The sequence below is a fragment of the Triturus cristatus genome, chromosome 11, assembly GCF_964204655.1.
Source record: "Triturus cristatus chromosome 11, aTriCri1.1, whole genome shotgun sequence".
Taxonomy (NCBI): Eukaryota; Metazoa; Chordata; class Amphibia; order Caudata; family Salamandridae; genus Triturus; species Triturus cristatus.
Genome location: NC_140594.1, coordinates 918706539 through 918727447, shown reverse-complemented (window position 1 = coordinate 918727447; position 20909 = coordinate 918706539). Strand labels below are relative to the sequence as shown.

Sequence of the window (20909 nt, the reverse complement as noted above, 5' to 3'; positions counted from 1 at the left end):
GAGTGCTTGACTTTTCAAACCTAACAGCAAATCTAAAGTAATGTTCTGTGGGTACACATTTTTCTGAACCAATACAAAACATGCTTTTAAAAATTTAAACTTACAGCCTAGTTTTTAGTGTTGAATGTTCTGAAACAGCCAATGAGTTCTTTTTATTTATAAAAAAGTATGTAAGCCTCCATTTTACAACTATCTTTCTTTTCATATTGCCATTCTACTGAAAGACACCTTCTGAGTGCATCCAGATCTCCTTGAAAGACATTAAATGGATTGGTCAGAGAGGGTTAAAGTGGCACCAATTAATGCCCTTGGTGAAATATTTTCTACATCTCCCACAGCCTGACCTTATAATTGTGCACTGTGGTGGAAATGACCTAGGCACTTTAACTGGGGTAGGTCTGGAAATGCTTGTTAAGGACACCTTTGTGCAATTGATGTCACTTTTTCCACAAACTACCTTTGTATATTCTAATATATGCCAAAGGCAAAAGTGGAACTGGTCCAACCATTATTGTCCACAGATTGACAAAGCAAGAAAGCACGTCAATAAGTCTGTTTCTGCTTTCCTCAGAGACTTTGGTATGGGTTCTATATACCACAACAACTTGCGTTACAACATGCAAGGCATTTATAGAGGAGACGGTGTTCATTTCACAGATGAAGGCAACAGAGTCTTCCTGTTGAACTCTACGTCTTTCATGGTCCCCCTGACAAGTCCTAGGGGGTCAGGAACTCTCTACCCTGCCCCCTTTTCACGTTCTCCACTTGTGATTTTAACTCTCTTCTACCTCTAAAACTCAAAATGGCGGCTGGGGGTGCGCGCACCGTGCGCGTACCCCGCGATTTTTTGAAAAAAAACTACAATCTTTTTTTCACCCTTCGGGGTCCTTCAGGGACCCCCTGACAAAGGCCAGGGGGTCAGGAACTCTCTACCCTGCCCCCTTTTCACGTTCTCCACCTTTGTTTTTCACTGTCACACATACAACACACAAAATGGCTGCTGCCACTTCCTGATTTCGACCGATTCGAATGTTGACTGACATAAATCCACCAATCAAAATTACGCTCGCGCACGTTAGGATGCGCGCACCGTGCGCGTACGGTGCGCGTACGGTGCGCGGCTATAGATATGTATGTGCTTTTAACTGCAATTTTCTCAGGAACTTCTGAACAGATTGACTCCATATATGCAAAAGGCACACCCCTGACCTGAGGACTACCTCTCTGCCAAATTTCAAGTAATTCTGTTCAGCCGTTCGGGCTGTACCTTCGACTAAAGGTCCTATGGGAAAATGCATGGGGAAAACGCGTTTTGGGACCCCCCTTTTTTCTTGGCCCCCGCTTGACGAATCCCCCCGAGACTTTCAGGGTAGGAGCTGAGCGGAGCGCCCCATTAGTTTTGAAAATTTCGCGAGGGTTCGTCAACCGGCGCCAAAGTTATTCAAATTAGAATTTTCATATTTCCTATGGAAACACGGTCCTAACTATATCTTAATGTTAAAGCCCATGTTATGCATTGCCATGCACAACGGGACAGGCACCGCGCGGTGCCTGCCACCTTGTGCATGGCAATGATAGGGGGTACTATGGGTACCCCCCATTGCAGCCAAACAGGGGGCCTGCAAAGGGCCTCCACAGTGATTTTCCGCTTGCCTTCCCATGGTGGTGTCTCTGCCATGGAAAGGCATGCATCCTAATATGGATGGTGGTGTCTGCAAGACACCATTATCTGTGCCTTTTCCGCCCAGCCGGCAATCCGACAGGCAGAAATGCGGTGTACGGTCTTTCCATCCCCCGCGGTGCTCCTCGCCATACTAATATGGCAGGGCTGAAAATGGGTGATTTGGCGGGCCGGAGGTGACCACCCCCGCCCGTCGATGGCGATCCACCCGTGATCATAATAGTCCCCTATGTGTTTGTTTTCCAAAATTTGTAATACAATAAACACAGGATGACATTGTCTGATCCCCAGTGATTTTAAGATTGCAACATCCACATTTTCCTTAATTCAGAATAAAATCTGCAAAGTAAAACAACATGCATAGTGGACTGTACTGAGTGATTGGCATAGGGATAGAGGTGCGTTAATCCTGACCAGTCATTCATTTTTGGGAAACTTACACGTTTATGGAAAATCCCAAGTCTGAATCTAGTCAATAGATATCTATCATATCCACCGGGTACCATAGTTAAATATGTTTGAAAATTAAATGTTGTTAAAAGCATTTGATTGGACAACACTGTGGGCATTGTGATCTCTATCGTTAATCGAAGTGAATCTAATAACATAAGTTCTTCTTTTTTATCTCTTTTCTTGAAATGGTGGACATAGTACTAGGGTCAGTATAATATTCTGAATGCCCAAGGTCACGCATGAAATCCTGGACTTACCGTAGCCATGGGATGGTTGAAGCCCCTTCCAATCTTAAACTGTTCCTTAGGATGTCCTATTTAAGCATAGTTTTTGGCGATGACCAGATCCTATGCTATAGAAGAATGGGCTCCATTTTTATAAGGTCTGCAATGTGTGGTAAGCCCATTTCCGAATGGCAAACATATGATGATGTGCCACTTGGAAGTGCCAAAACGTAGCACAAGATGCGCCGTCCACTATTTGTAGGGGGTAAACCACCGCAAAGCCCCAGACCCCTGCCCCGTACATGGCCGCTGACGCACATTTTGCCTTATAAATCTGCAAGAGTTCTACAGGTGGCCCCCTACACAGCTTTCTTGTAAATTGAGTAAGCTGGGGTCTTTTAAAAGGTCAATTTTTTGGCTAACACCGTTTGGGATGATGTGTCCTTGTGGTCAAATTGTATGCCAAGATATGAAAATCTCTTGGTAAACCCTATCTTCAATTGGTCTATATACATACCCCTACATTTCTGACTACCATGGGCACACCTCATTATAAAAGTTTTCAATGTGTTCACCCTAAGACCAAGGTTGCACATAAAAGCTGAAAAACAATTTAAAACCCTTTGCAGTCCCACTTAGGTGCGTGATATCAATACTGCATCATCCGCATATAGGAGCGCAGGTATCGGACGTCCCCCTACTTTTGGGAGGTCTTGGCAGTCCTTGACCACTGCTTTGCCCAAGCAATTAATATAAAGATTTAAAAGAAAGGGGGCTAATAAGCAACCTTTCTTTACCCCCCTCCTTATTGTAAATGGGGCAGAACACTCACCATTCACACCGAACCGCACTCTGGCCCTGGCATCACCGTATTGCTTTATTTTATTATACACTAACATAAGAGGAGGGACGAGGAGCTAGTTTCAGAAAATGAAGGAAGGTCCTGTACCAAAGCTCCTAAGATAGTCAGTATCAACACAAAAAGGTCACAGTTCCTAAAAGGGGAAGAATAAATGCTCAACAATCTAATTATGGTTGTGAGACATTAGAAATTGTCTCCAAAGGGTAGTAGAGTGTGCTCGAGGTGGGAGACTACCTCCTTTTTCTTATGTGCCCTCACACACTCGTACGAGTGTAAAGCATCATCATAGGGCGGTGCTCCTTGTGGGGGTGGCGCTGCATTCCCTTACGGACCCTTCAAGAGGGCTCTTTGTTGGAGATCTTTTAAAGGAGGTGACGTATTTGTGCATGTGGGTGTGTGGGCCAAAGTGGTGTAAGGGAGTGATGATAAAATTACCTCTTGGTACCTCAAATTTTTTTTTAATGAAAGGTCCTTGAGGAATCTCCTTTGAACTAAAAATAGAGGGGAGGGATAGGTATTGTCCCGCTGGCTCTCAAACCGTGTGGCGGTGTGTGCTGTGTTAGGGGTCTATGGTGGTCGACATGTTTCGACATGTCCAGCTATACTGTGAACTCGGACAATACGGTTCTCAGACGCAGTGACGTCCCCTTTACTTTGACTTTAGCTGATGTGGTAGTATAGGGCTTTCCCTAACTCCCAGTTTTTACCCTCTTTTCTTCACACACGGTCCTGAAGAAGCGCACTAGGATCCATTAGGGACCACGAGGCTGTGCGAAACATGTCGACCACCATAGACCCCTAACACAGCACACACCCCCACACGGTTTGAGAGCCGGCGGGACAATACCTATCCCTCCCCTCTATTTTTAGTTCAAAGGAGTGTCTCCAAACCAGTCTATAATTTTTAATTTACCTCAAGGACCTTTCATTAAAATTGTTTTTGAGGTACCAAGAGGTAATTTTATCATCACTCACTTACACCACTTTGGCCCACACACCCACATGCACAAATACGGCACCTCCTTTAAAAGATCTCCGACAAAGAGCCCTCTTGAAGGGTCCGTGAGGGACTGCAGCGCCACCCCTACGAGGAGCACCGCCCTATGATGATGCTTTACACTCGTATGAGTGTGTGAGGGCACATATCAAAAAGGAGGTACACTCCCACCTCGAGCACACTCTACTACCCTTTGGAGACAATTTCTAATGCCTCACAACCATAATTAGATTGTTGAGCATGTATTCTTCCCCTTTTAGGAACTGTGACCTTTTTGTGTTGATAATCACTGTATTGCTGTCTAAGAAAGTGGATGATTTGTTTTTCCACTCCCAGCCCTTCAAGGATCTCCCAAAGCTGAGTGAGTTGTACCCCATTTTAATTCCGAGAACTGTATTTCTCGTTTCATTGGGACCAGTGGGCACTGAGTGACACAAACACTCACAGTGCACCTGTACACATTTTCACTTATTTTCTTTCTTTGGATTTCTCACCTCCAAGAAATTTGAACACCCACTCTTTTTCTTTATTGTCACAAAAGTTACTGATCATGATAACGTGCGCAAACTGGTAAGTACCAACCAGCAGCCCCCTGTGTGATGCTTCAGTGAGGTACTTTCTGACCTCTCTCACACTTTTTACTATATTTGTCACAAATTTTCTGTGGTTTCAAATTTCCTTTTGATACTTCTATGGAGTGTGGTGTATTGAAGCTTAAAAAAAAAAAATTGAACAGTTGGACTAACAGGTTAGTGGCAGTGAGCCTGTCCTGTGAGGGAAGTTTGATGTCTTTAAAAACTCCCTTTATGTCTTAAAAATATAGTTAACTGTTCTGAGTAAGTCAGGTCTTTTTGTGTCTATAAACCAATTGTGGGACCCCAATGGATAGGTCTTCCTCCTCCAGTCCAAGTTCCAATACAATATTAATACCATATTTGCAGTTAAAATCACCACCCACTATAACTATATCGTTTAAAGATACACATCCGAGAGCGTTGGCCAATATTTCCACAACATGTGCCTCCTGATTACTTCTTCTTGGCCTAATATAAACGTTGATCAGATGTAAAAGGTTGCCATTCTTTGAATTTAAATACAAAAACAACAGTTTATGGACAGAATGCAGTACAATGTCATACATTCACCCCAGTACAGAGATCTGGGCCTAAATCCATCGTTATTTTGCTCACCATGCCGTTCCAGTTTGAACCCAGCCATATGCAAATGCTTGATGCTTGTTTCCGGTCCAGGGAGAGCCGGGCTGGACTGTTCCCATGAGGCACAGGGTCAAGACTGATTTGCATATGGCCAGGTCTAAACTGGGGTGGCATGGTGAGCAAAAGAATGATGGATTCAACCCCGATCTCGTGACTGGGGGTGAATGTTTTGATTTGTTCTGCATTCCGTCCATCAATTGTGTGTCTTTTCCTTTCTCAGTCTTTGAACTTAGGCTCACTGCAAGGATATCAGGGGAATCTATTTGATTAACTAGTTTTTCAACATCTAAGGTGATTTTTATTCATATAACCAATCCTCCCGAAGGTCTACCACTTGATGAGGGAATAGCTACAGCACAATAGGTCTTATTTCCAAGCTTATATAGGGATCTATTGCCCATGTCTCTTGAAAAAATTAAATTTGGAAGTGTTCTGTATATTCATGCCATTCAGGGTCTAGGAGTTACATTTTTAACTCTGCTAAATTCCAAGAAACCATATTTACAGATTCGTTATCCAGTGTTCTTAAGGAGTTTAATTCACTAGGGCTTTTTTCTTGACCCTCTAGAGTGTCGACTACTTTTTTTGAGGGTATGTTGGATAATGATACTAACTGGGGATCATACCCTTCCATTTAATCCCCTAAATGGGGATCTGAACTTCCACCTCTTAACTCTCTTACAACTAGCACTTCTCGAGCTATAGAGACAGGTAGAACATTGTTGTAGCCAAGCAGGCACAACCCTCCAATTATATTTGACCCATAAGTCCAAGGAGCACTTCTCACATTGTTGACACATGGTTTGGGGACCAGTTCATAACATCCATTGGGATATCTAAAGGATAATTGAAAGTGTCCCCTTCCCCACTCCTGCTCCTATTCCCACCTTCAACATTTGGAACAAACAGCAACAAGTCATGTCTAGTACTCTCCAGAGCCCCTTTTTTATGAAGTTAATCCACACCCTCCAATGCTTTAAACCTGTTAGTAGTCGAGACCTCATAGACCAGGCTACAATGTGCGTGATGGCCAAAATAGTCAGCTTGAGGTAAGGGGCTCCGTGGTCCGGGACATAGGCCCGCTACTACATGCATCACAAGTCAAATAAAATAAATCAAGTGTAAGAGACTAATGAGTGAACCATGTGCAGACCGGTGGATCTCACCTTAGCGACTGGTATAGGGCTATTAAAGTTCACAATAACACAGTCACCAGCCAGATCAAAGCGTCCATTCCTAATCCCACTTACTCTAGTTGATAGTAAAATAGATTATGTCAATGCAGGAGAAAAAACCCTGGTTTATGTGAAGCAGTGCAGTGACTTGTTAAACAAGTCCTCCTGGGATTCCTTTTGCCCATTCGTTAATTGGTTCACACCCAACATGATAACAACACACGGGCAGGCTGCAGGTGTCAAGTTTATAAACTGAGGTTTGTGAATGTGCTTAGGAGCAAGGCCAAAGGCATTTTTTCATGATTATCTGGCAGGTGGTTGGAGGAATGGATGATGGCACTATGCATACTAATATCACACGTGCCATTACAACATGGGTATTTCTATGCTAGTACCCCTCCAATGACCTACCATTACAATGCATTCTTTTACCATGGACATGCCTTTAACACGCATGCCATTACAATGCAAAGGCATGCCTGCTAAAGGCATGCACTTGGTAAAAGTGTCTAAGGTAAGTTACACTACCCTGCCCTACCCTAAAACCTAAATCAGTACTCCTGCACGACATTCCCCCAACCCAGTTATCTCTTTACCCTAAAATACTTCCCTGCATGACCCCGACCCTAACTTAAACCCCCTAAAACACTACCCCTGCATGACCCTCCCCAACCCCCAGTCCTCTCCCTGCCCTAAAAACACTACCGTGCATGACCCCGACCCTACCCTAAAGCCCTAAAACACTACCCATGCATGACCTTCCCCTCGACCCCCAGTTCTCTCCCTACCCTAAAATACTACCCCTGCACAACCCTCCCCCAACCCCAGTCCGATATCTACCCTAAAACACTACCCTGCATGACCCCCAACCCTATCCTAAACCCTAAAGGACTACCCCGACATGACCCTTCCCCAACCCCCAGTCCTCTCTCTACCCTAAACCCTAAAACACTACACTTGCACGACCCTCCCTCCAACCCCCAGTCCTCATCCTACCCTAAAACACAACCCCTGCACGACCCTCCCCGACGCCCATTCCTCTCCCTACTCTAAAACACTACCCTGCACGACCCGACTCTTCCCTAAACCCTAAAACACTACCCCTGCATGACTATCCCCCGAACACCAGCCCTCTCCCTACCCTAAACCCTAAAGCAGTACCCCGGCATGACCCTCCCCTGCCCCAAGTCCTCTCCCTTCCCTAAAACACTACCCTGCATGACCCCGCTGACCCCCTTTTACCCTAAAATAGTAACCCCCACCCCAGACCCAATCCCCCTTACCTGTCTCTCCTCGTGGTTCCTCTTTCTCCTCATGGTTTCTTGTTCCTGCGTTCTGAGGGGCGGTGCACGTCGTTGTCAGGAATCCGAAGAGTCTCTGTTCCCTCATAAAGACGTGGAATGCCTATATTTTTTTATAATGTATGTGCTTTTACCATGCATATGTTTGCAATTAAAGTTATTGTAGACTCATGCATGGTAAAGGTACATGCATTGTAAAATAAATTGTTGTAAAGACTACACGTTGTTACAATGCATACGTGGTAACACTTGCATGTAATGGCTGTTTCCCTGTTGGAGTTTATCTACATCCTCCGTGCTGATGAAGATCTTGAATTTAGGTGGGACTGGCTAACCAGACTAGCTTGGTCTAATATGGATGCCCTCTTGGTATCAATATGTGAGTTTCCAGCTGGGCAAGACTGAGGTTCTTCTATTGAGGAATGCCCAAAGCTCATATTCAGCTTTACGTTGTCTGCATCATTGGAGACGCTCCCTCTGCCCTCCTTGCCCTTGTTCTCAATCTCGATTGGCTCAATGCTGTTTTGAGTAGTAGGTAGAACATCCAAAGTGGAGCGATGAACATGTGGGCATAATGAGAGTCGTCTCTCTGTCAGCCCAATCTCTGTGGCCATCACCCCTGTAGCTTACTGTAACATTCGATCTATTGATGTAGCCTTATCGGTTGAAGTTGGTAAGTGACCCGTGCCGGGGCAATTGTTGTTTTTGCATTTGTCATCCCGAGTGGGAAGGGTATGCCCAGACGTGGGTCCCGTGCTCTCCATGCCACTGGAATCAAGCTATCCTGGCTGAAGAGGGGTGAAACCCCGAAACCGGTCCTAGGATGCTTGTTTCCAGTCCAGGGAGGACCTGGCTTGGCAGTTCGGGCTGGACTGTTCCCATGAGGCACAGGGTCAAGACTGATTTGCATATGGCTGGGTTCAAACTGGAAAGGCATGGTGAGCAAAAAAACGATGGATTTAGGCCCAGATCTCTGTACTGGGGTGAATGTATGACATTGTTCTGCATTCTGTCCATCAATTGTTGTTTTTGCATTTGTCACCCCGAGTGGGAAGGGTATGCCCAGACGTGGGTCCCGTGCTCTCCATGCCACTGGAATCAAGCTATCCTGGCTGAAGAGGGGTGAAACCCCGAAACCGGTCCTAGGATGCTTGTTTCCAGTCCAGGGAGGACCTGGCTTGGCAGTTCGGGCTGGACTGTTCCCATGAGGCACAGGGTCAAGACTGATGTGCATGTGGCTGGGTTCAAACTGGAAAGGCATGGTGAGCAAAAAAACGATGGATTTAGGCCCAGATCTCTGTACTGGGGTGAATGTATGACATTGTTCTGCATTCTGTCCATCAATTGTTGTTTTTGCATTTGTCACCCCGAGTGGGAAGGGTATGCCCAGACGTGGGTCCCGTGCTCTCCATGCCACTGGAATCAAGCTATCCTGGCTGAAGAGGGGTGAAACCCCGAAACCGGTCCTAGGATGCTTGTTTCCAGTCCAGGGAGGACCTGGCTTGGCAGTTCGGGCTGGACTGTTCCCATGAGGCACAGGGTCAAGACTGATTTGCATATGGCTGGGTTCAAACTGGAAAGGCATGGTGAGCAAAAAAACGATGGATTTAGGCCCAGATCTCTGTACTGGGGTGAATGTATGACATTGTTCTGCATTCTGTCCATCAATTGTTGTTTTTGCATTTGTCACCCTGAGTGGGAAGGGTATGCCCAGACGTCGGTCCCGTGCTCTCCATGCCACTGGAATCAAGCTATCCTGGCTGAAGAGGGGTGAAACCCCGAAACCGGTCCTAGGATGCTTGTTTCCAGTCCAGGGAGGACCTGGCTTGGCAGTTCGGGCTGGACTGTTCCCATGAGGCACAGGGTCAAGACTGATGTGCATGTGGCTGGGTTCAAACTGGAAAGGCATGGTGAGCAAAAAAACGATGGATTTAGGCCCAGATCTCTGTACTGGGGTGAATGTATGACATTGTTCTGCATTCTGTCCATCAATTGTTGTTTTTGCATTTGTCACCCCGAGTGGGAAGGGTATGCCCAGACGTGGGTCCCGTGCTCTCCATGCCACTGGAATCAAGCTATCCTGGCTGAAGAGGGGTGAAACCCCGAAACCGGTCCTAGGATGCTTGTTTCCAGTCCAGGGAGGACCTGGCTTGGCAGTTCGGGCTGGACTGTTCCCATGAGGCACAGGGTCAAGACTGATTTGCATATGGCTGGGTTCAAACTGGAAAGGCATGGTGAGCAAAAAAACGATGGATTTAGGCCCAGATCTCTGTACTGGGGTGAATGTATGACATTGTTCTGCATTCTGTCCATCAATTGTTGTTTTTGCATTTGTCACCCCGAGTGGGAAGGGTATGCCCAGACGTCGGTCCCGTGCTCTCCATGCCACTGGAATCAAGCTATCCTGGCTGAAGAGGGGTGAAACCCCGAAACCGGTCCTAGGATGCTTGTTTCCAGTCCAGGGAGGACCTGGCTTGGCAGTTCGGGCTGGACTGTTCCCATGAGGCACAGGGTCAAGACTGATTTGCATATGGCTGGGTTCAAACTGGAAAGGCATGGTGAGCAAAAAAACGATGGATTTAGGCCCAGATCTCTGTACTGGGGTGAATGTATGACATTGTTCTGCATTCTGTCCATCAATTGTTGTTTTTGCATTTGTCACCCCAAGTGGGAAGGGTATGCCCAGACGTGGGTCCCGTGCTCTCCATGCCACTGGAATCAAGCTATCATGGCTGAAGAGGGGTGAAACCCCGAAATCGGTCCTAGGATGCTTGTTTCCAGTCCAGGGAGGACCTGGCTTGGCAGTTCGGGCTGGACTGTTCCCATGAGGCACAGGGTCAAGACTGATTTGCATATGGCTGGGTTCAAACTGGAAAGGCATGGTGAGCAAAAAAACGATGGATTTAGGCCCAGATCTCTGTACTGGGGTGAATGTATGACATTGTTCTGCATTCTGTCCATCAATTGTTGTTTTTGCATTTGTCACCCCGAGTGGGAAGGGTATGCCCAGACGTGGGTCCCGTGCTCTCCATGCCACTGGAATCAAGCTATCCTGGCTGAAGAGGGGTGAAACCCCGAAACCGGTCCTAGGATGCTTGTTTCCAGTCCAGGGAGGACCTGGCTTGGCAGTTCGGGCTGGACTGTTCCCATGAGGCACAGGGTCAAGACTGATTTGTATATGGCTGGGTTCAAACTGGAAAGGCATGGTGAGCAAAAAAACGATGGATTTAGGCCCAGGTCTCTGTACTGGGGTGAATGTATGACATTGTTCTGCATTCTGTCCATCAATTGTTGTTTTTGCAAGGGGCAATTTTTGCTAGCACATAGCTACCTGATGAATGAGGTTATTGGCTACTGTGGTGGTTGCAGCAGTGCAAGTAGACAACGTTAGCCCTTTAAGTAAACAAACATAATAAGGCAGACTAATATCAAATGTCAGAATGGGGCAACGTCCCCTATATAAGCCATGCAAAATGATAATTATAACTTACAGGTGGTTCACTTATCTTTCATTCTTACACAAGCATAAGATTGTCCCAACACATCACGGACTCCTGTTCCCAAAACAGCCCCTCGAACCAGAGGTAATAAACTGATAGACTCAATTCGCCCCTAGACAATGTTCAAAGGAGAGAAACATGTTCCTTCGCTGATATCTCAACACCAAGAGTAGCTCTTGGAGAGGCTCTTGAGGGGCCAAACAAACTAAACGACGTAAGATGCCAGCCCACTACATCTCTCTCAGTCTCTCTCAGTCTACTCCCTGCTGCAGGAACTGCAACTGCCTTACTGCATGCCCTGCCTCACACTTAAACTCACCTGCCTCCATATGTGAACTGGACAAAGTGGAGGCAGTGGGCTAGTGGTTGGGCTGGCTGAGGGAGTAGAGAGGGGAGTAGAGAGATTGGGCTGGAAGCCAGCGGGGATGCCAAAGGTGCTTGATTGTGGCCAGGCAGCAACAAGCTTTCACCCCTGCAACAAGTTACAGCAACCAGTCTATGGCAAATGATGCCTTTACCACCGGACTACATATTTGGAGGTCTAGTTTGGAGCACTTTCCATCCTATTTGTTTTAATTGTATGTGAAGGTTTTTTTTCTTGCAGGCTTCATGTTTTAAAAAAAATATCTGAAACATATGTGAAAGTTACAAAGTTCCAGTTTAGTTGGACTTTAGTGTGAAAATGAGGAATCTTGCAAGTATAATATTGTGCCATTAAAATTTGTTTTTAATCACTCTTGAGGAAAAATACCTATGGATGAGGGGTGAGACACAGTTGCTGACTACTAACAAGAGAAAAATAAGCATGTCAAGAACACACAAAAAATAGCTATATTTCATGGATGTGAGAAAAAAATAAACCGAGACATAGGAGAGGAAACTAAAAACAACAGTAGGCAAGCAATCAGAAGCTCATGAAACCAGACTCTTAAAAAACATGCGTTGCACACCCATAATTATTTGACAATTTAACTGTGTCTGGTTTATATATCTCTTACTTTATAAAACCGTATACTTCTGTTAATATCACAATTAAGTTTATAACATTTAAAAGCAATTTTGAAGTAATCGTTATTTATATGCATTGTTTCGAAGTTGTGCGTCATTGTTTTAAACACCTGCTAGATAAGCATTTTTGTATCGATTTACCTTATTGAATAACAGCCATGAAGCCGTACGATCTTCTCGCGAGATGGGTTGCACACCGGCTAAACGCAGTTGTTGTGTCAGTTGAGTAAGTATTTTGTTTTTAATGTTTTAAAAATGTGTACTTGAGGTTCATTATGATACAAACTTTGATTTTTCAATTAATTACTTAAACGTGTGACTCATGCACTGTACTCACTATTAATATGTGCCCAATCAAGAAAATGAATTAAAGTATTATTTAAACTTTCATAGGTAGGGTAAAATGATACGTGACATATGTGATAAATAAGAACGTATCCCAGGGACTTCCAAGACAGTGTTGGTAAATATGTTAGTATTTCTGATTTGAGTACTAATGTTTGGCATCTATGTGTGATACAAATACAATTTTCTTGACCCTAATCTACCTAAAAGTATCAGTAGTGGTGAAAATGTGGGTCTGAATTTTACCCAAGCTGAAGAAGTTTCTTTTCTTGCTCCCACACATTGCACAAGTCACAGTGGTCAGTTATTTAATCCTGTCAAGGCTGGACTATGTAATGCATTATGCTTGTGCCTCGTGGAATATCAGAGTCAGTGGTTACAAGTTTTGCAGAAAAGGCAGTCTGCCTACTGTATAAAATACCAAAATACACATCAATATCAGTATTTTGGGACAGACTTCATTAGCTGTCAGTTCGGAAACTTAACATACATAGCAATGACCCTGACACACCAATACTTTTACTTTGAAGAGCCTGCATACCTAAACAAAAGATTGTGGTTCTCGCCTACAAAAGGCAACCGAGGAGAGGTTCTTCCATCAATGTTAAGATAGCCAGTCCATGGAATTGTCTTCCTAAACAATTGAGGGCTTTCCTGGACAAAGTAAAATTAAAAAGGAGCTGGAAACCCTCCTATTTAGACAGTAGTATAACAAGAGATACGCGGTCTTGCCTCCTTCCCTGCTTTGAGTTACATAATCAGCACCAGGACACTCTTGTTGAGTAGCCGTGTGCTATTGAAGTTCTCATCATTCATTCTTTCATTCAATCTGCCGACATATGATTCTCTTCCAAGCCCTCACCTTAATTAAATCCTACTGTGATATATAATAAGTATTGGCAGACAATGGTTTTAATGTGTTAACACATGCCAATACAGGTATGCACAAATACTATTTGCATACAATGTCACACTAAAGATAGACTTGTTAGCTTTGGTACTTCAAGGCTCCCAAGAGTGAGCTGTAATAGCCAGCAGTACCAAAGGCTTTCAGTGGGCGTACTCTGAGTGAGAAGTAGAAGCCTGCAATACAATTATTCAGTGTCTCAAGATTTTGTTTAAAAAAGAGAGACTATAATGTGTTGTAATTTATTGCAGTGAGCCTATAATGTAACAGTGCAGTAAATTTACACCCAGTGGATGCTTCCATTGTTAATTTTTCTATCCATATCTGCCATTTCTTTTCGCATGGCGGACGTGGAAGTAGAAATCTGCCTCAGGTGTCCGGACCTTGAAAGTGGGGGCATTCTGTCATATTAAAACTAGTGGATGGACCACTGCTAATAATTGACTGCAAGTATAAGTGAACAAAGCTTCAAGAACAGCCTCCATGGATTTTATTCATGATTCCAAATCCTATTATTTATTAGTGCGCACAACTCATTGGCCCAAGCAAGCACCTCTAAATTAACTTCTCTAGTAAGTTTCTGTTGCAACTCAGCGAGCAGCTTGTGCCTACATATGCTAAGATAGGCAGCACAGTTGTTTGAACTGAAGATACGTCTTGGTAAGTAGGAATCAGATAGGTAATTCAAGTGTGTAAAAAGGATGTATTTCTTAGATAGATGGTAGTTGACAGGGTACCTGGCACCACCATGCTGGGTATGAGGTTCATACAAAGTATAATAAAGTGTTGCATTGGAATCCTAATGCTCGTCATGAATGGGGCAAGGTCTATGATGCCATGTCAACCAGTAATTTTGTGCTGGTACAAGTTTCCAATGACAGAGCTAGCACTGGGTTCAACTTTGGAAACAGAGCACTTAGACCACCTCTAAATGAGTAGCTCATGGAGTATCCAGAAATGTATTGGTGGATGTCTTATGGCAATTTTCAAATAAGTCCATCAGTCTTAATTTCTACTTTCTCCTTCTTTAAATTGTATCCACAACAGTTGATTCTTTTGATTTACACTACTTAACCAGACAAACCAGGATTTTTGGCGTAAATTTTGAGGCACAACAATTGGAAATTAGCAGCACAAAAATGTACATTTTGCTGAACTTTAGCAGTCATTTTTTTAGTTTAATTTTAAAACAAAACAAATATTGTCCCCAGCGTGTCCTGCTGCATGCCCATTGGCAGCACACCTGGATTATTTCTTTTAAAAAAAGAATAGTGCCTCTGTGGGTCCCTCTGCATGCCCAAGGGTGGGAAGCCTGAATTTTCTTTTTTCCAAACAAAATATTGCCCCAGCGGGTGCCACCAAATGCCCATGGCCATTGAGACCAAATTCTTTATTTTTTTTAAAAACATTGCTCCCAGAGGGTACATCTGCTTGCCCATGGGCAGCAGGCCCAAATTCCTTTTTTGTTTTGAAATAGTGCCCCTGCAATTACACCATCCACTTTCAACCTGTGGAAAGGGGAAGTGCTGAGGGAGGGGGAAGAGGAGCAGTGTAACTGCATATCTTGCCAGGCCGAGACAAAACTTACTTGCTATTTGGTGTCCCGGTCTGAACAGCTATGAGCTACAAACAGTTCTGTCAGGTGAAAGAAATCTCCTCAAGAGGAATTGTAAATAAAGTTTTACTTTAAGCATTCAATACTCGAAGGAACTATGAGTGATCCCTCCAACATGTGGTAAACTTTTCCTGACTTAAATCACATAAATCTTTTAAGAAAATCATACTTTAAAACCATTGACACAACACACATATAAAAGTATGTTTTAAATATATTGTTTCTCATATATAAAAACATGAATATGTATCTCTTTTCATATTTCTCTTTTCCACTGCTGTCCAGAACACATAAAGAACAATAAATCTCATTAACATGTATTTAGTGGAAATCAAAAATCTCCCAGTGATCACATACACAAACAGTAGACCTTGGAACCACATATAATCAAAATGTCCCAATTACATAACCCCACAAGGAACCATGTGGTAGCTGGTAGTTTACTAAAGAGATTCAATTAACATGATTTTTTATTCTTAGCTACAGGTTAGCGCCTGCTCATCACTTTCCAGCATCATTTGAAGATGCATATGCTGTTGCAAAGTATTTTCTACAAAAAGGAATTCTTCACCTGTACAATGTTGATCCAGAGAGAGTTTGTGTGTCAGGGGACAGTGCTGGTGGAAACTTGGCTGCAGCCGTCACACAGCAGGTATGAGATTGTCAATTGTATGTGAAAATGATTTTTATGTTGTAATAGAGCCAATTACACACTGCTAGAACTGACCTTATTTGTGACCGTATGTACCATCATTTGTGTGCCCATTGCAGATAAGACTGTTCCCAACAACAGAAGCACAATGATGTTTCCAATGACATGAGCTAACTCTTTGAATTAACTCAAGGGAAAACTCTAAAGTCCTCATTAGAAGAAATGTGATAATTCCGATGTGGCCATAGACTTAGTTCATGGTGGCAGAATCAGTATTACAAGAGTGATGGAATAGTGCACATTCAAGGGTCTTCCCTGTGGAGATTTTAGTAGGAAGAAACTGGTGAAGTACACAAGGGGGAAAGGTACTAGAAATGAGAACAGGAGAAGAGCATGGAGGAATTCAAGTGCAAGCACAATTTCCACTGTAATTCCCAGTTCTTGTTTACAATATATCAGACACCTAGCAGTTGGAATACGACTTGCACAGATCCATCGAATATGCTGAACCAGATCCACCTGATGGTTTTCTCCTACCTTGCTTGTAAAGCCTGGAACAAACTGCCTCTGCACATCAGAACCATTCCCTCAGTTCTTCTCCAAGAAACCGAAGATAAGGCTCTTTGACCTCAGGCCAGGATTGGCCCTTGCTACTCCTGCTTTCAGCATCCAGATACCCTCCAGAGTGAGTTGTACTGTCCACAAATTGACATAACATTACATAACAGAGACTCAGAGTCGACAAGCACTTGCAACTCAGATTGACCACATCTCTTCATATTGGAATTCATGGATGCTTTGTTACCAAAGTGGTGTGATGGCTTAAGAGTTGCACATGTACCAGAAAGAGCACTAGAGAGAAACAATGCAGTGATGCTCTCCAATTGTGTGATGTTCAGCAGGTAGTCTGCTGAAAACTGGGTATTTAAGGTACTTCCTAAAGACACTTGCAGTGATAGTTGCAGCCACAAAATGCACCCACCCTTGCAGAGGAATTCAGGAAAACACAGTAGCGATAGGTTGCATGGTTCAAATGCCTCAAGGATATTGGCAATTTGCTTAACCAGGCACACCACCGGCCTGTCTTTGGAATGTGGCATGGACTCCACCAAAATGAGGGGTGCAGCCTTTGACTTTACATCTACATGGTGGGGTGATCAATTGTGGATGGCTACTAGACACTTTTTACTTTCTCAGACAACGTGGCCAGATGGCCAAGTTACTGTAGACCACTTTTTTAGTGGTACTTTCTTGAAGGATCTTTGTGCCCAGGCACCTGGGTAACTGTTATAGAGCAGAACCATGTGCACACATAACCCTCATTTTCATGGGTCTGTTCACGTTCCCTACATAATAGAACACCCACTGTATATTGCAGAACCACTTTGTTTGCTCTTCCATATAGGGTATCGCAGATGAGTAAGCACAACTCTTTTCATTCCCTTCTGTACTATGTATGTATTTCAGGAGCACTAAACCAAGAGTGAACAACTAGTGTGGTTCAGAAGTAAGACTGAGTGAAACATTTGTGATGCACAAAAAATGTACAAATTTTGGATTATGCAGATTCCGCAGCATTTTTCCTAATTCTTTGCTCCATGATTATTGGTTAAAGTAGAAAATGCCTTGTAGAAGACGTTCTCCCTGTACAAGCTCCTACCAGAACCTTGGGAGACTTTGAAACAGCAATCAATGTTACATGAGCAAGGACATTTCCTGAATTTTTACTAGCCCTTCCTCAGGCAATAGTTTTTTAAATGCCCATAATCTCTAACCTTATAATGGAGCTTACCTCTCAATTGTTTTCAGCCGTTTTAAAAAGTCTTTTATTTGATGAATATGCAGAACATAATACAATAAAGTGCAGCATAATCAATAAGCATATAAATACAAAGGTAAGTCATATCACAAAAATGAAAAGAAGGGGGAAAGGGAAAAAAGGGAGAGGAGAATCATATACTATCAAACTAGGCAAAACAGTTATACATAACAATTCCTAATTAATTGAAGCAACAGAATATAATCGTTAAACAACAACGTATAAAATTCAAGGAGGTTTGGGTACTTCTTAAATTTAAGAATTATGTGAAGATGTCTTTTTAGCAGAAGAATTTAAGAAATGTGTTATAGGTAACCAGAGAAGATCTCTTTTAATAGCAAGAGTGATAGGATGTACTTAAGCTCTGCCCAATTGTAGCAGACTTCATACCACCATGCCCGAAAAGATACAGAAGATGCATCTTTCCATGACTTGGTAATCTGTTGAAAGGCGATAGCAAGGAGTAAATCAATTATACACACATTACTGGATTGAGACGACCAAACTTCTGAAATGCTTTCTAGAAAAATACGAGTTAAGGAAAAAGGAACATGTGTGTGAAAGAATGGGGCAGATTTACGAGCCCCCTGCGCCACCAGTACATCACTTTTTGTGACGTACTGGAGGCGCATTTCACTTCTCCATATTTACAAGGAAAGGAAAAGCCACCCTGCGTGACTTTTCCTCTCCTTGTAAGTATGGCCCCTTCACACGCAGCACTGGAAGGGGCGTTCCATGGTTGTTGCTGTGGATGTTCCCACGCAACATCCATGGAACGAGACATATTTCCAGATTTACGAGGAATCGTATATCTGGGAATGCGTGTCAATGCTACACCTCCCCAGGGGTGGAATAGCAAGGTGCAACGAGGAGAAATGTTTTTATTTCTCCTCGTTTTTTCCTCTTTCAAAGAGTGCTGCATTCTACAGCACGCATTGAAAGAGGAAAATGCCTGTAGGGATTGTTTTTGTGCAGCAAGGGGCCCCTTCCTACACAAAAACAATCTCCCCATGATGCAGGCATCCTTGCACCATGGTGCAAGGGTGCCTGCGCCGGCACATGGTAGCAGTTTGTGCGCCAGCACAGGGGAGAGCACAGGAATGCAACATATTATTGTAAATATGTTGCATTCCTGTGCTTTGGAAGTGCGGCACTTCCTTGTAGATCTGCCCTATAGTATTTATCTGTTGCCAGATTTGTATACAAAAACTAACAATAGATGGACATTCAAATAGCATGCGTTTGAGATCTACTGAAGAAACAGTACATGACCAACAAGTAGAAGGAACATTAGGGTCAATTGGTTGGTGTGATCAAAAGTCTATTATAAATGAAAAACAAAGTTTTAGTGGTATTCGCTGCTCTAGAAGACTTCCTTAATTTAGGCCAAATTTTATTCCACACCGAAATAGAGAAAGAGTTTTGCAAATAAGTTTCCCAACTACATTCTACCTCTGTTTCATCTCAAGTAATGGAAATATACGTTAAATGCTTATATATTTGAGAAGCAGAAGGAGAATTGCATAAAATTGACGTTATAACAGGAGGTGTGGGAGTAAGTGTATGGTTAGAAGATAATTTATTGTAAAATGATTGAGCTACTGCAATTAAGGACAAGTATTTGGGTTAACATAAATTAGGAACAGAAAAGCGAGATTGAATTACTGAAAAGGAAACACAGAATCCATCTTGAAAAAGTTGGTGAGTCCATCTAAATCCATAGGTTAACCAATCTTTCCAAAAAACGAATTTGTTATTGATCTTAATATGTTTTTTTATACCAAATTGCTGAATTTAAAAACTGTGTTCGTTCATCATGAGAAGATGAGAAAAGGGGCTGGAAAATATTACGCACATTTTTGAGAAAGGGAAAAGATAAAGTTAAAGGAGTATGAGAAAGGTAAATATATTCCTCAAAAGAAAAGGGATGAAAAAAAGATTTTTCAAAATCTACCTATAAAGGATAGGCTACAGACTCATTTTCAGACAATAGAAAGGAAGATTGTTTAAGAAAGAAAGCAGTATGTTAGGAATGGAAGTCTTGAAAATTAACTCCTCCCATCTGTTTAGGTATTTTAAGTTTACAGAGAGACATTCTAGCTATATGCCAAAGATTTTTTTTTAAATACTATATAATTTCTTATAGTAATAGTTAGGAATATTAATTGGAATATTGGATAAATAGAACAATATTACACAAACTAACATCGTTTTTATAGTATTTAGATGACGCCGATATAGAGGATTCCATAAATATATAGACCAAGTTAATATTGATTGTAACTCTTTCAGGTTTAGAGTAACCATTTCTTTAATAGAGGCATTGAACCATAATCCAAGATATTTAATTTTATTTGAGTTCCAATGAAAAGAGGAAGAGGAGAAATCAGCATGAAAACATGATTTATTTAAAGGAAAAATTTCATACTTATCAGCGCTTAGTTTGTAAACTGAGATGAGAGCAAAATCATCTACCTCTGTCAAAAATGCTGGTAAGGAAGTCTGTGGATTTGAAATAAAAAGTATGATGTCATCCACATAAACTGAAAGTTTTAAATGTTTGTCACCATAGAGAAATCCTTTATTTTTCTTTGTTCAATCGAGTTTTTATTAAAAAGGGTTCTAGGGCAAGAATAAATAATAAAGGAGATAACGGGAAAACTTTTCGATCACCTCTGTGAAGGGAGAACGATGAAAACACAAGTCAATTAGCCAGAATGAAGAATTTGGGAGAGGAATATAATAGAGAAACATAATTATTAGAATTTGTGCCAAAACCAACCCAAGAAAGTGTTGAGAAAATAAAAGGCCAACTAACTCCATCAAACGCATTCTCAGCATCTAGCAAAATTGCTGCTAATGAATACTTATATGTCTTAGATTTACTTAGTACATTGAAGAACAGTGGGGTCATAAAGAATCCAAACGAAGGGCAAGTATTTTCACAAATATTTTATAGTCCAAATTGTTTAAAGCATTAGGCCTATAGTTTTGACACCAGGTATGATCTTTCTTTTCTTTAGGGAGAAGACATATCAAAGCCTCCTGAAAAGACCCACCAGATTTCTGGGTAGAGATAAAGTACAGAAACAATTGATGCAGTTTAGGAATAAGAATTTTAGAGAAATGTGTGTAAAATTCTACAGTGAACCC

The 20909-nt window shown here is 42.6% G+C and overlaps 1 protein-coding gene across 2 annotated transcripts in view; it reads left to right on the top strand.

Moving 5' to 3' along the window:
* The window catches only part of LOC146785612 (arylacetamide deacetylase-like), a 209690-nt gene that overhangs the window by 152595 nt on the left and 36186 nt on the right, over positions 1-20909 (top strand). For both annotated transcript variants that reach the window (XM_085634870.1, XM_085634872.1), the window contains exons 3-4: positions 12575-12644; positions 15766-15937. In XM_085634870.1, the coding sequence (XP_085490996.1) occupies positions 12575-12644; positions 15766-15937 (242 nt within the window). The remainder of the gene's footprint in view (positions 1-12574; positions 12645-15765; positions 15938-20909) is intronic.